We start from the raw sequence: 16,163 nt of genomic DNA on the forward strand, positions 1-16,163 counted from the left end.
TTTACAACCCGACAACAGGCCACAGCAGTCCACCCACCCCACCGCCTCCCAATAACGAACCCAACGTTATTGTGCGGTTCGGCCGCCAGTGGACCTCCTCCGGAACGTCACATACCAGACCACCAACTGTTTGCGTGGTAGAGTAATTATGTTGTACGCGTACGTGGTTGACAGTGTTTGCGCAGCAATCTCCGATATAGTGTAACTGAGGTGGTATAAGGGGAACCAGCCCGCATTCGCCGACGCAGATGGAAAACCGCCTTAAAAACCGTCCACAGGCGGTCTGCCACAACGGACCTCGACACTAACCCGCCGGGCGGATTCGTGCCGGGGCCCGGCACGCCTTCCCGCTCGGGAAGCAGAGAGTTAGACCGCGCGGCCAGCCGGGCGAGGTATTTTGAGTTTATTTTCACATCTCTGTTATTACAAAGCAACCGATTTGATTTGGGCACGGATTAAAGGTAGATGGTAGAACAGAGCAAAAATTCAAGATAACAGACGCCTGAGCACGAAGCAAAAGACATAATCTTTCCTTCAGCGTGGGCCGACTGTGTGCAGCACGTTGAAAAGCTTCAGAATGAAGACTTTGTAGTGACGTAAAGATGGATACAAGCCTTGAAGCTATCATTGTAAATTTGAAATCATGTAATTTGGGCACAGAGTAGACAGCAATGAGGATGGTAGCATGATGCAGACTTTGGTGCAAATTAAGATAATAGTAATTCTTCGTTTTAAAGACTCACGGTTTGAAAAAATGTTTTTTATGTCAACATATAGGTTGCATAAATAGTGTGTGAGAACTTCCTAGCTTTCATTGATTGGAAATTTACCCAAAGTGGTATGCAGATATTGATCATTCATGTGTGACTAATTATAATTTTTAACGTGTTTCCCAAGGAGAAGAAGCTAGCTAGCTATGTAATTGTGAAATTTAAATCTTAAGCGGGCGGATAAATTCGTGAAATACTCAGATAGTTCGACAGGTTACCCCCTGTCAAGGCACAAATTGGAAAACGTCTTAAAATGACAACCTGTCGTGATGTCGATCGTTACCGACGTTATCGGGCAGCAGTCCCTCTAGTTGTTCGAATAAGATGGATGGTTATTTCCCTGTTCCATGGATTATAAATGCAATCTGTCACTGTTATGTCTAACGAGCTAGTTTACACTGTAATTCTGGTTGATAGTAAAAGTATGACAATGTACTGAGCATTTAGACAGTAGTCTTTTGCATCAGTCTCTGTAGTTACTAGCCGGCTGGTGTGGCCGAGCGGTTCTAGGCGCTTCAGTGTGGAACCGCGCGACCGCTACGGTCGCAGGTTCGAATCCTGCCTCGGGCATGGATGTGTGTGATGTCCTTAGGTTAGTTAGGTGTAAGTATTTCTAGGGGACTGATGACCTCAGATGTTAAGTCCCATAGTGCTCAGAGCCATTTTTTTTTTGTAGTTATTACCTCTAATTCTTTCTTACTCACAGTGATTTACGCTTAACTAGTAACTACAGTTAACACACCCACACACATGCATTATAAAATTATTCATTTTCTTAAAGCTCTATGGAGTACAAGCAGTTGTCAAGCAAATATAATGAATTCGGTTTGTGTTTGAAGGTACTTTGTTGTGTATTACATATTTAGTTATAACACAGTCCAGTGAGTACTAAAATGGCAAATGTGGTAGTTAATTTCGGTGATCTTGTTGTTAGACAAGCACCTTTTTAGGAAAAATGAACTCTCACCCGACTTGATGCGGAAGCTATGGAGCAGTGGACGCAGCGTCGTCAGCACGTCTCTAGTGTAGATGATGGATCTAAATCCTTTTTCAAATTTATTTTTCTCCTCATAGACTTGACAGTATAATATAATGTACCGTGGGCACATAAATCTGACTACTGTCTGCAGCAACACGGTCTGGCAATCCAGATATTGCCCGCTCTCTGCCGTTATGCTTACGCCAACCACCTCCCTTCACGCTTCCCTATCGCTCTGCTTCTTTGCAGGAACACCTTCCCTTGTGCTAAGAACTGTAGTATAGTTGAGACGGCGTGAGAAGACCCCTGACACCCAGCAGTGCTATAGCAGCTTTCAAATGTGGCGCGCTAACTGCTGCAGGCGGAAACGGTAGACGTCTACAGAGCTGTGAAAACACTGATGTGTTGCCATAGAGACGTTTACAAAATTGCGTTACGTTACTGGTTGAGGTGCACTCGCGAAGTTGACCGCGCGGGGTAACCGAGCGGTCCATAGCTCCTTGTCACGGTTTGCGCGGCCCTCCCCCCCCTCCCTCCCCCCCCCCCCCCCCGCCCCCATCGTAGGTTCGAGTCCTCACTCAGGCATGGATGTGTGTGTTGTCCTTACCGTAAGTTAGTTTAAGTTAGATTCATTGTGAAACAAATCTCTTCTACAGCAAGCTCTGCAAGCTCTTTGCTTTCCATGTTTTGAGAGCTGTTAGTACGGAAAAAAAAGTCCACTTAACGTGGGCTCTAAGTTCATATCTTTGCATACCTATGAGCATTTGTGCATCACCGCTACTATGAAACACGTCTCTTCTACTACACAAGCGCTCATATCTGTTATGGTATGCATTGTAAAGCCCATAACCACTTGTTTACGAGGTATTTTCCTTTGAATGCTCGTTTCTGCCATATCCCTGAATGCTGACCATTCCTACTTGGACACCCTGTATAAAGAAACCACTTACATAGGGAGAAAAGCAATAGATTAAAAACGAAGGCACCCAAACTGAAGTTATGCATTGATCTGGTTGTACGCCGCCTCGTAATATTAACTGAACATTCAGTATAACTTTTTTCCACGGTCACAGATTCTCAGTAAGCGTTTGACGTGACTAATCCTTCAGGGCAATAAAACTTAGTGGTTATCAAAAGATATGTAAAACTTACGTTACTATGAGTTGTCAATAATCATATGAGCAGTAAAAGAAAAAAAAAAGAGTCGTATAGCATTGTTGTCTGAGAGATTACAAATAGTAGGGTGTTCTGCTTAACAGGAAAAAGTTCTTTCTTTCGCGAACAATGATCGCTTTTATAGTGATGTGTGAGAGTGGTGTCGTACGTGACTGCCTCGTGTGCAGATGACTGTAACGGATGTGAGTATAGCATTGCAGTGCATATCTACATCTACATTTATACTCCGCAAGCCACCCAACGGTGTGTGGCGGAGGGCACTTTACGTGCCACTGTCATTACCTCCCTTTCCTGTTACAGTCGCGTATGGTTCGCGGGAAGAACGACTGTCTGAAAGCCTCCGTGCGCGCTCTAATCTCTCTAATTTTACATTCGTGATCTCCTCGGGAGGTATAAGTAGGGGGAAGCAATATATTCGATACCTCATCCAGAAACGCACCCTCTCGAAACCTGGCGAGCAATCTACACCGCGATGCAGAGCGCCTCTCTTGCAGAGTCTGCCACTTGAGTTTATTAAACATCTCCGTAACGCTATCACGGTTACCAAATAACCCTGTGACGAAACGCGCCGCTCTTCTTTGGATCTTCTCTATCTCCTCCGTCAAACCGATCTGGTACGGATCCCAACTGATGAGCAATACTCAAGTATAGGTCGAACGAGTGTTTTGTAAGCCACCTCCTTTATTGATGGACTACATTTTCTAAGCACTCTCCCAATGAATTTCAACCTGGTACCCGCCTTACCAACAATTAATTTTATATGATCATTCCACTTCAAATCGTTCCACACGCATACTCCCAGATATTTTACAGAAGTAACTGCTACCAGTGTTTGTTCCGCTATCATATAATCATACAATAAAGGATCCTTCTTTCTATGTATTCGCAATACATTACATTTGTCCATGTTAAGGGACAGTTGCCACTCCCTGCACCAAGTGCCTATCCGCTGCAGATCTTCCTGCATTTCGCTACAATTTGCTAATGCTGCAACTTCTCTGTGTACTACAGCATCATCCGCGAAAAGCCGCATGGACGGATGGTTTCCAGCAATATGTCACGGCTTCATTGATTGAGAAATTGCGGAGAGGTTTGGAATTTAATCCGATTTGGTGATCAGGAAAGTTATCCCACCATCTCTCGTCCTGTTGCTGGCGAGATACTGGCTGTGAAAATCTGTTCCACCACTAGGGTTCGAACCTGTTACATCCGAGTCTTCGGACAGGTGTGCATTAGCGACCTCGGCTACATTTTTTTCTCCCCCCCCCCCCCCCCCCCACCTCCCCGTTCCGTTATAGCCCTCCAATTCGCTCACATTTAATTGCCTTCAGGACTGCCTTCCGTCGCTTTAATCTTGTTTGTTAAAACATAATAACTACTTTGGAAAATGGAAGAAAATTACTAACACAACTATCTAGTTTGATGTGACTTCGTCTCTTTTGTTATGTATTTAAATTAAATTTCGTCTTAATTCTGAGTTAAATGACAAGTAAAAATTTTCATTTCGTGGAACCGAAAAAGAAAAGTAATAATTCTGTAAAGCCTCTTTTGATGGTTGTATATTCCTTCATTCGTAAAATGTAAAATACCTTTTCCATTTAAAAATTAAATGTGTGGTACTTGATAAGTGCAAAGAATTCTGATATTCTGTCTAAATCCAATGGTTTGCCATCTATAGAGACTGAGGTTCTTGTTCCTTTTTCAGGAAAATAAGAGAAATAAATGAAATAAATTTTTATTTTTACTACCTGTATCCGGCTTCGAGATGATAAGGTACATTTAAAATAAATGTAACATAAAGAGTAAAAGTATTAATCCCAATTACAAAATAAAGGTAGTGGATTCAGCAATCTATGCACTGGTCTTATTATCTCAGATGGAATTTGCAAAATTGTTTTGATAATTTCATTTGTTCTACAGTTCATGGTGTTATGCTGTCTGTTTAAAGTTAACCTCCGTTAATCTCGGTGTTTGGTTACGGAGGAAGGTTACTAACCAGTTACTTTAACCATAATGCCATCGCATGGAATACCATGTTCAGAAGATAAGTGTTTAGCTAGAATGTACATGATTGATCTTCTAATGTTTTCATGGGGCACATATTTTCTGATGGGTTTTTGAGTATGTTGCAGGAAGATAATGCCTACTTAGCACAATATTTCGATGACATGCCTGATATTATGTATGCCATGTAACCGCTCTTTAGAGAGTGCTTATACAGAAACGAGGATTAGATTAAATTCTGTAATACGAAATGTTCTAAGAGCCAAAAAACGGCAGTAGTATTTCGAAGTAATAGTTAGTTAAAATTTTACAAAGAGATATTCGAAATACAGTAAAGCAAAGTAGTACAAAGCGAATTCAAGGAAGACATAACTGAGCTGCGTTTTGTTTTGAATGTAATATATAAACCAATGCGCAGCATTGTTAGGTCTCTTCAGATTTGTTTTCAGCGGTGGCGACTGTGTTCGCAGTTCTTCCGTGGTAGTCGGGATTTTGGGATTAGAAGCCTAATTAAATTGCATTCTTGGAACTGGGTTAGACATTGGAGTGGTGGAGAGCAGATTATTTTGGGATAAATTCAGAGACGAAGTCAATTAGAGGTGATTGGGTGTATGGACATTGATATTCAAGTGAATTGTGATTGTACGTGTTAAACGAAACGCTGCGATCGTATACTTACGATTGAGAAGAGATTTATTGACAAGACGGAAACTTTTATGTTGAATTAGGACTTTATTCGCTGTATGTGAATTATTAAATAGTATTGGGACCGAAAATAGTTTAGACCTTATGACACTTGTATCTTTGCGCTCGTTGTCAAGGTGATTCCGCTAATAAACGAGAAGTGAAAATAGTGCCCGTTAAAAGACTAAACTTGTACTGAACAGACATTGAAAGGATTCGAACTCATAATTAATAACGTGTCGTGAGAAGTGAGAAGCTTAGACATTGTAAGACCCAGAAACATATTTATGGTTTATCGGACATTACTGGAAAAGGACAGTTTCATGGGAAAGCATATCTTTGGTGATAGGTACACGGAGGCAAGTCCACCTACAATAAATTAGACCTTAAGGCAGATATCGATAGTTGACAATATGGCGGCAATAGTGGGCGAAACAAACCAGCGTGCTTGTGTTTCCACAACGCGTGTGTGTAACATTGTATACGTGACGTTCAAGAGAAGCGAAAGCATTTATTACTAGCTGTTATTTATGCTATATGCTGTGAATGTCGTCAAAAGTGCTGCGCTAGTATTTATTTTCTAGATTCTGTAGTAAGGTCGGCATAATTTAAAGTGTAAACTGTTCTTGCGATGGGTCGCAGCTGTTGTGTACCAGGATGTAAATCAAATTACGGCAAAACATACGATACCTCAACATTTAAGTTTCCCAAGGAAACAGCATTGAGGAACAAATGGATTAAACTAATTCATAGGGATAATTTTGAAGTGAACGATAAAGCTGTGGTATGCATTAAGCATTTTGAACCTAAGTTTGTGGTTAGGGACCATATTTTTCCTGTGGAAAATAGTGAACCAATACGTGTGCCACGAAAAATACCAAAACTAATAAATGATGCAATTCCAACCATCTTTCCTAATCAACCTTCTTATCACACAGTACCAGTTCCTAAGAAAAGGAACAATCCTGAAGATCATGTTCAACAGCTACTGGAACGTGATGAATGTAGTTTCAGTAAGTGGTGTGAAAATGACAATACACCTGACTTTCAGCATTTTAAAACCGAAGTGCAGAAAAGGAATGTTTGTCCATTTACAATTTTAGTGAAGGATGACTACGTATCTTTCATTAAATTAAAGGATGATTCAGTCAGTGATGTGCCATTAGTTTCAGTGTGCTCCAAGATATCAAGTTCCTTGGAAGTAAAAGTGTTTCACAAAAATGTGTGTTTGCCTACGGAAACCTTGAAATGGCTACTACAGTCCCCTACTGGGGAGGAAGAGAACTTGAAATGTGACAAGTGGACGAAATTTGATAATCTGGTGAGTCACCTAAATGGTTTCACAGATAACTCTACTGGCACCATTGACAAGATTATAATTTTAGTCAATGTTCTCAAACAAGCTCTAAAAACTGGTAGTGATTTTGACGCTGGAATAGCACTTGAAATAGAATTTGTTTTGGAGCAGTTACAACTCGCAATAACAAAGCAAAGTAGATATTCTCCTGAGCTTTTTATATGGGCAGCAACCATCTGCTTTTCATTTCCTGGTGCCTACCACCACTTGAGAAAAACAAATGTGTTAACATTACCTCATCCTGTCTATTTAAGGCAGTTTCTATGCAAAATGGGTCCAAATAAACCTTGTATTGGTCCATCACAGGTAGCTTTTTTGAGGGAAAAAAATAAATTTCTTCAGGGAAGTGACAAGGTAATTTCAGTGATGCTAGATGAAGTTTATGTTAATTCAAAATTCTCTTATAAGGCAGGAAAGATACTTAGTGTGGCTGAGAATACTTCAGATACTACAACAGCAGGTACAATGCAGGTTTTCATGGCATCATCTTTACATTCTGATTATAAAGAAGTGATAGTTTTCTTTCCTGTAAAAAATGTTAATTCTGATACTCTACTGAAAATGACAATTGATGTATTAAAGTTAATGCATGAGCTTCAATATGATGTTATATGCCTGGTAACAGATAACCACAGCACTGATAGAAAAATGTATCAGCTTATGTGTGGCGGCACTTTACAGCCGTGTATTACAAATACAATTGCTCCATCCAAATTTCTCTTTCTTCTGTTTGACAATGTGCACTTGCTTAAGTGTTTCAGAAATAACTGGTTGAATGGAAAAAATGAATCCTTCATAATGCCAAATATTGAAGATACATTTGCTTCCATCAATACCTTTCTACACAGTGATGAAGGGAATGCTGCATGTGAATATACTGTCAGTGAAGCAAAGTTTTCAGATTTGAGGAACCTGTTTCTATCTGAGAAAAATAAACTGTTGAAACTTGCCCCAAAGCTAGTGAGAAAGGCAGTATATCCAACTTCTATTGAGAGACAGAATGTTACCCTTGCTCTCAGTGTTTTTGATTCTAAAAATATGGCAGCACTAGAAATTTTGAAAAGTCAGGGGATTGAGATTTCTGATGGCACTATTCAGTTTTTGAAATTAATCATTAAATGGTGGACAGTTTCTAATGTACAGCATGAAAGGCAAATACACATCAGATGATAATTCTAGCCCAATCACTGGACCTACTGACTCCAAACTTGTGTTTCTTGAAAATTTGAAAACATTTCTTGATATCTGGCATGCATTGCCTACTCATGGAAAATTAACCAATGAAACATATACTGCTTTCTCTCACACACTTGCAACAACAGTTCAGTTATGCAGATACATTTTTAACACTTACAACTGGTCCTATATTCTTACAGCAAAATTACAAACTGATGCTTTAGAAGCAAGAATTGGAGCTTATAGAAGGCTAAGTGGCTGCACATATAATGTTTCAGTTGAGCAAATCTTGGAATCTGAGAGGAAACTGAAAGTAATAAGTCTACTAAAGCTCAGATCTACTAAACATGCTGAATTTACATTAAATGATTTTGCAGCAAAAGTAAATTACAGCATAAAACACCAAACGTATGAAAATTTAGATAAATTAGAACCTGCTCTAGAGGAACTAGCAAACATTCCCATGATGGATGAAGCGTTAAAAGTCTTGGTTTGTATTGCTAGCTACACCAGCAAAACAGTGCTTGAGAAGCTGCAAAAAGCTGGAAAATGTTCAGGCTGTGAAGATATGTTGCAGACACAGGATGAAATTTTGTTGCAATGTGAAATCAAAAAACTCCTTTCCTATTTCAACCAACTGAATCGTGGGCGATTGAAGTGTCCTTCTTCTGTAATGATTTCCTTGTGTTGTAATATATATCTGATTAGCAGCACATATGAACCAGAATTCCTATAACTTGAAAATCAGAGATGCAGTTCATGCCTTAGGAACTGAATTGTGTGAAAATGCCGTTAGTAACCTCAGTGATGTGTGCAAATGTGGCATTCCTTTAAAGACAATAATCAAGAAAAGTATTAAAGTGCTTTCAAACATTTTTATTAATAATTACACAAAACTGTTGAATGAAAAGTGTGTTTCAAAGGAAATTGCTCGAACACTAGTCAAACAAAAAAGAGGAACTCATGAAGACATTGCAGCAAAAATAACAAAACGCAAAGTGGCGAAGCTGAGCAGCAAATAAATCCAACAGGTACTCAAAATTAAACTCTTCTAACATATTACATAATGACAGTGACTAGAATTCACTGCATATTGTTGAATACAATTTTGAGATTTAGTTACACGCTTCATTTACTATTGCCATGTAGCTTCTATTGTGCAAATTATTATTAGTGTCCAAATATGCCATTTACATGTGTTTTGTAGTAGTTTTTTGGATTTGATTTTGAGTTGCATCTCATAATTTTACTTCGTCATAGTTCTTATTACGTAATTTGTGGCTTTAGTGACAACTTTTTATTTAAGTTTGAAGATAGAAAAATATATAACAATACATTTCTTACGCAATTTAGAATCTATTTTCCATTTATGAAGTTTGTAAATTATTCGTATTAGGGTAGCGCTGAAATACTTGGCCTAAGACGGCCGCCATCTTGGTTTCTATGTTGTGATCTGATGTATTGTAGGTGGTCTTGACGAAGGAATGTAGTAATGACTGACTGTTATCATACCAAAACAATACACACTAGGATCAGCTCTCCTTTCATTGATCCCCCAGTGCCATCTCTCATTAATTTAAGAAATTAATTGTGTCAATAAAACAGAAATATACGAGATATTCCCAGTATTTACTAAATTCCATAATCAGGTAGTACATAGACAGTAATATCTGTGAACATTCAAGGGTTATTGAAGGAAGATGATAATCCTTTTTACAAACACATTTAATAGGATTCAACAAAGGCATACAGACTGCTAAAGTAATTAAATCAAATTACTCAGGGAAACAAATTAGTAAAAATAGACTGGAACTCAGCTGATATCTTACCCAGAGTATTAAAAAAAACTGTCTTTGGATCTGTCGTGATTGAAAGTGTATGAAATATCTCTGGAAAAACGTGATCTAGTTTCAACTGCTAGTTCACACGACTAGATTCACAACGTGATTCAGAGATGTTTCATGCCCGACCCACACGGCAGTGAATGGTTCTTAACTAGCCGGGACAATATATACACAATCTTTTGAGATCAGCTCCGCTGCAGGGGGTGGGGTGGGGGGGGGGGGAAGGTGAGGGGAGGGGGGGCGGCAAAGCGATATCTGTGCAGTCGCGGCGACGGTGGGTGTGCGGGCCTAGCCAGCAAGCCCCAACGTTGACGATGTAGCATGTTGGCTTTTCTTCTGAGAAGACGTTATGTGCAGGATGTGGCAACGTAGTATTCGGTTGTAAAGACTTTGCTGACTGGGGCAGCTTAGTATCACTGATGCCACGGCGACTGCTACCAACAGCTGCCTCTGTGTTCCAGCGAACACGGGAGGCCTCCTGGGGCTGTTCATGGGCTTCAGCTTCATGAGCGTCGCAGAGGCGGTGTACTTCCTGACGCTGCGGCTCTGGTGCGTCGCCTTTCGTGCGAGCCACGGCGGCCACGCCGACACCCGTGCCGACGGCAGACACTTCGAAGTGCGGCCGTACAAAAAGACAGTAGCGCCGTATCCCTTCACGAAATAGCCCACTGAATAGTGCCCCTCATTGTAAAATAATGTAATAAATGTTAAGTTTATGGTGAGGAACTATTTCATTTCTTGATGAACTGGTGTTTCATACATGATGCATTGTTGTACAAACAGTCATGTTCTATGACTGATTGTAATTGTCGGCGGACAAATTGTTTTTTCTCTTAGATAATTTTCTTTCCATGCCGCTCGGAACACTGGACCTGGCAGATCTTTCAGATGAACAAGCGTGTAGTGGACCTGTTTCAATAAAAAAGAAGAAACTAGACGATGTAAAGAAAACGAGCAGAAACCATTTTATAACAGTATTCGCTGGTGACCAGTGAAGGATGGACAAGACAAATTTGATTCAAGAACACCCACCATTGTCTGGTATGATCTATGGTTGTATTTTGGATACATTATGAATAAACTTCATAACACATTCTTTTATTGCTATAGTAAATACGAATAATACAAAAGGCGCATATCACATTCTGCCCGCTACAAACAGAACTCTAGTTGCCTCATCAGTATCATCAGGTTGAAAAAGAGTCATCTCCAGTACATCTGAAGTGGATTACTGACCTCACTCAACGGTTATAGTATGTTGTAATGCTGTGTATTATTTTCCGCAGGGCTTGAGTCCAGAACCGCGCTGTTGCTACGGTCGCAGGTTCGAATCCTGCCTCGGGCATGGATGTGTGTGATGTCCTTAGGTTAGTTAGGTTTAATTAGTTCTAAGTTCTAGGGGATTGATGACCTCAGAAGTTAAGTCCCATAGTGCTCAGAGCCATTTGAACTATTTTTACAATGGGCACTGGTCTGGCATCACGTTCTCCCCTCACACGTGTCTCTGCTCTGTGTGCAGCATTGCAGTGTGTGTAAGGGGTCTAATGGGAACATCCACGGCCAGACTCTACCACACAGCTGCCAATACATTTATGACCTGTGAAGTCCTGTAGCTGTGCCGTACGTTCGTGGTCTACTCGACATTATCTTTCAGCACAATAATGTAAGACTGTATGGTTTTTTGTGTTCTTCCGACCTACCTCCACAAAGAGCATTTTCGACAGTTGCCCTGGATAGAATATTCTCCACATCTCTCAACCACTAAAAACATATGGTCACAGGTTTATGAGACACTGGTGTGCCACCACTGACCAACAAGGTTACAGCTGTCGTTGGTGCCAGAAGCTTGTACCAGATTCTGCACATTGTATACTGCTGTAGCACACCAACTGTACTGCATCAGAAATGCGCAGGGTAGGAATTTGTTTGCAGTAGCACCAGCTGCAGGCAGGCATGGGAGTTATGCTTAACATAATATAACACAACCGTTGCAATATTGGAAGGCGAGCTGGTCTGGCAAGATGTGGAAGCAGTTGACACAGCAGTACCGAAACGGAAGAGGGCGGAAGCCTTTCCATACTGGCGGCCAACAGAATGTTTGGTATACGTGAGCAATGTACAGTAAATCCCAAGCAAATGCAGATGGAAGCGTGTAAATACCTAGCCATTGTTATCTTAAGTCACTTCCATTAGTATAACATCTCTATCACCACAGGGCTGTGAAGCTTGAGAGCCATCATGAATGCTGTTCATGCACCACAATTTGAATCTGCACCAACTTAGTCCACCCTGAAACTTTCCTCAAGCACCAGCCCTGGGAAGCCGCTTGCTGGGCATCAACACGGGGCAGTGGGTCATTGCCGTCATGTCACGTGCCTAACGTCTACTGAGCAGCGCAGGGTGCGTCAGATGTGCCACAACGCACACGCGGCCTCTCAGCTAGTCGAGGCCGCTGAGCCCTGGAGTCGCTGCCGACGGAGGCTGTTGCGCCATAAGACACTGTCCGGCTGACGCTGCAGTCTGTCAGCATTGCGGAGCGGCAACGTACAGGAGGCCGCTGGGTGGCTCAGTCACGCTGCCACTTCCTGTGGTGAGCCAGGGGGGCAGCCGTTTACCCTTAATAAAGAAATTTACATTTTCTGACTGTTTGATTGGCACCACACGGCGTCCCCCTGCATCTCAAACGCACCTTCTACGAGGGCTATTCGGAAAGTGAGGAACGATCGGTCGCGAAATCGAAACCACAGTGAAAATCCGACGAGCCATTTCACAGACGTTTTAGGCAGTGTCGCAAGAATGGCCGTCAATCGCATCAAGACGCTCTTTTCAGTTGTGAGCGCACTGTAGCGAGTAAAGATGCCTAGAACAACAATGTCTCCCGCCAAGTAGGAGGGCCGCTGAGAAGCTTCGCTAAGAAGAGCTTTGAAGACTCCTCGTACTTTATTTCGTCTGTATGCTATAATTACGTCTAAATTCAATCTTCGTTTCACATGCTGACGCAACACTAATGGCAGTTTAGTGCAAAAATATTTTCACCATAGAGTTCTAGGCTGGATGTCTACATTCGAAAGCCGTCATGCTCGAGAGTCAGCCCCTGTTCTCTGGATTTCGCAGCGACTGCTTGTAATTTTCGGTGTATACTCATGTGACAACAGCTCGCGCAGCATACGGCGTGAGGACCTTCGAAGCGTATAAACTAGCACCACTATTGAAATGTTCTAGAAAATTCAACTGAGTTATACACAAACGTTACCTTAGGAGGAAGGTTTGTTGTAATGAAAAAAAGAACTGGAAAACAGTTTCAGTCACAATTGTGAAATTATTCAATGGATACCTCTTACATTGTAGCCTCCGTCTAAAGAGAAACGACTGCAAAAACTTACCCTACAGTCAGGAAGCTATAGTATACTGCGCGTCTCCGATACGAGCAAATGCTCAAGTGGCTCTAAGCACTATGGGACTTAACATATGAGGTTATCAGTCCGCTAGACTTAGAACTACTGGTACTTAAACCTAACTGACCTAAGGACGTCACACACATCCATGCCCGAGGTAAGATTCGAACCTGCGACCGTAGCAGCAGCGCGGTTCCGGACTGAAGCGCCTAGAACCGCTCGGCCACAGTGGCAACCCCGATACGTGCTGTCAGGTTTCATATACAGACATCATTTCGGGACTTTCACCATAGTGTAAAACATGTTTATGGAAGTTGAGGCATCAGGAAACTCGATAAACAAATTATTCGACATTACACAGTTATCAAAATGTGTATGCACTAAAAATACACTAAGGGAAAAAACTGCAACGCCAAGAAGCTGTTGTTCGACGTAACAGAAAGTTGATAGGCATGTTTCTACATCTGGAAGATGATGACTACTCAACTTTCGCGCCGGTCGCATAACAGTGGCGATAAGCGCCACTATGAGGTACAGCGCATCAGGTTGGGTTTAAATAAACGCTGTAACAATCGTTAACATTAGTTACCTTTGGTATTGTACGTGGTGAATTGATGTTAGCCAAGAACGCCTTCAAGGCATCAAAGACGCCATTATCAATACTTCACTGAGATTGAACGAGGTCGTGCAATAGAGCTACAAGAAGCTGGATGTTCCTATTGCCATATTGCAGAAAAACTTGGCAGGAATGTAGCCACCTTACACGACTGGTGGCAACTGTGGTCAAGAGAATGTTCTGTCGCAAGAAAACCAGGCTCCGGACGGCCATGAGGCACTACCGAGTGGGAATACAATCGTGTTCGGCGCATGTCTCTGGTGCACCGTACTGCATCTGCAGTAGCAATTAGAGTAGCAGATGGCACCAAAGTGACACAAAGAACTGTTACAAATCGGTTACTTCAAGGACAGCTCCGACCCAGACGTCCTGAAGCTAGAATTCCACTGACTTCAAAATACCGCCGTTTGCGACTACAGTGGTGTCAAGAGAGAAGTCATTCGAGGGCAGGGTGGGCCTTTTGTGTCTTCTGATGGAAGCTGGTTCTGCCTCGGTGCCAGTGATGGCCGTGTCTTGGTTAAGATGAAGCCACATGAGGGCCTGCAAACAACCTGTCTGCGTGCTGGACACACTAGACCTACAGCTGGAGTTACGTTCTGGGTTGCGATTTCGCATAACAGCGGGAGCACTGTCGTGGTTATCCCACACACCTTGACTGCAAGTTTGTACGTCAGTCTTGTAATTCGAGCTGCTGTGCTGCCATTCATGAACAGCATTCCAGGGGGTGTTTCCAAATGGATAACTCTCGCTGACATACCGCTGTTGTGACCCAACAAACTCTGCAGTATATCGACATGTAGCCTTGGCCTGCACGATCACCAGACCTGTCTTCAAACAAGCAGATGCGGAATAACATCGGACGACAACTCCAGCGTCATCTACTAACAGCATTGACCGTCCCTGTATATTGACCGACCACATACAACAGGCATGGAGCCCCATTCCACAAATTGACGTCCGGTTCCTGTAAAACACAACGCATGCACGTTTGCATGCTTGCATTCAACATTCTCGAGCTTACACCGGTTACGAACGAACCAACATTTCACATTTGCAATGGTTTGCCTCCCGCTTACATGAGCCTGTCATCTTGCAATGCCGATCACTTAACTGCTGTTTGTTACCTAGACAAATGTATGCGCGAAATTTGATTACTCTAATTTAATTATTTTTTTATTTTGCGATTTTTTTTCTGTGCCTGCAACAAAAGGCACACAAATAAAACTATGAACGATCACGCATTTTTGCTCTTCCATACGTTTTTCATCTCCAGATTTGTTATAGAAAAACGTTATTCATTGTGTTCATTGCTTCATAACTTTTGTCCGGAGTGGTGATCCCCTAAACGACCAACAGAATGCAGATTACTGTTGTTAATGTTCTGTTTGTCGTTTAAAAGCCATTCCTGTGGAATCCTACATGGTTCTGAGATGGCTTATGATGCGAAGCTTCTCTTAAGATTTTGTTACTGAAATTCGTTCCGGCTTTTAGCAGACAGAATAAACGAAACGGAAAAAACTCTGACAAATCACACTGTTTTCTGAGTGAAATGTGAACCAGTTAGGAATGAAACCACTGACTCAAAAGGCGAGTTCCTACCGCCATGTCAACGACTTGCTGCTATTGAGTGTCTCTAATTATTACCACGATGCGTAAGGTAGGTTGCTCGGAACGTGAAAGAACATAGCAGTCGTAGCTTAAGCACCGAGCTCAAATAATGACTTTTACTTACTCATAGTCTGAACTTAAATGAGAATCATGTTCATTGTTTAATCAAGATCAAAACAAAGTATAAGCTGAATGAATACATGTAGTTCAACACACACCCGAAACTAAGTGCAACAGTACAGATCTATCAGACGTTTCATGTAATATTGTCATTTCTCTTCTACACTAAATCTCTCGTCCAGGTGCGCGACCGCTGCGGTCACAGGTTCGAATCCTGCCTCGGGCATGGATGTGTGTGATGTCCTCAGGTTAGTTAGGTTTAAGTAGTTCTTAAGTTCTAGGGGACTGATGACCTCAGAAGTTAAGTCCCAAGTGCTCAGAGCCATTTGAACCATTTTCTCTCGTCCAAACTGATCGACTGGCTGCGAGAGCCTCGTGTACTGGAGAGTAAGCACAGCCCTAAATTTAATTAGTGGATGATCACCCACTGGGAT

The 16,163-nt window shown here is 41.9% G+C and overlaps 1 protein-coding gene across 1 annotated transcript in view; it reads left to right on the forward strand.

The window, feature by feature from the left end:
* Positions 1–10,742, forward strand: part of LOC124606304 (pickpocket protein 28-like) — a 109,564-nt gene extending 98,822 nt beyond the window's left edge. The window contains exon 11 of the mRNA XM_047138286.1: positions 10,452–10,742. Coding sequence (XP_046994242.1) covers positions 10,452–10,654 — 203 coding nt within the window. The 3' untranslated portion in view covers positions 10,655–10,742. The remainder of the gene's footprint in view (positions 1–10,451) is intronic.
* Positions 10,743–16,163: the final 5,421 nt, after the last annotated feature.

Source organism: Schistocerca americana, chromosome 3 (assembly GCF_021461395.2).
Source record: "Schistocerca americana isolate TAMUIC-IGC-003095 chromosome 3, iqSchAmer2.1, whole genome shotgun sequence".
Classification (NCBI taxonomy): Eukaryota; Metazoa; Arthropoda; class Insecta; order Orthoptera; family Acrididae; genus Schistocerca; species Schistocerca americana.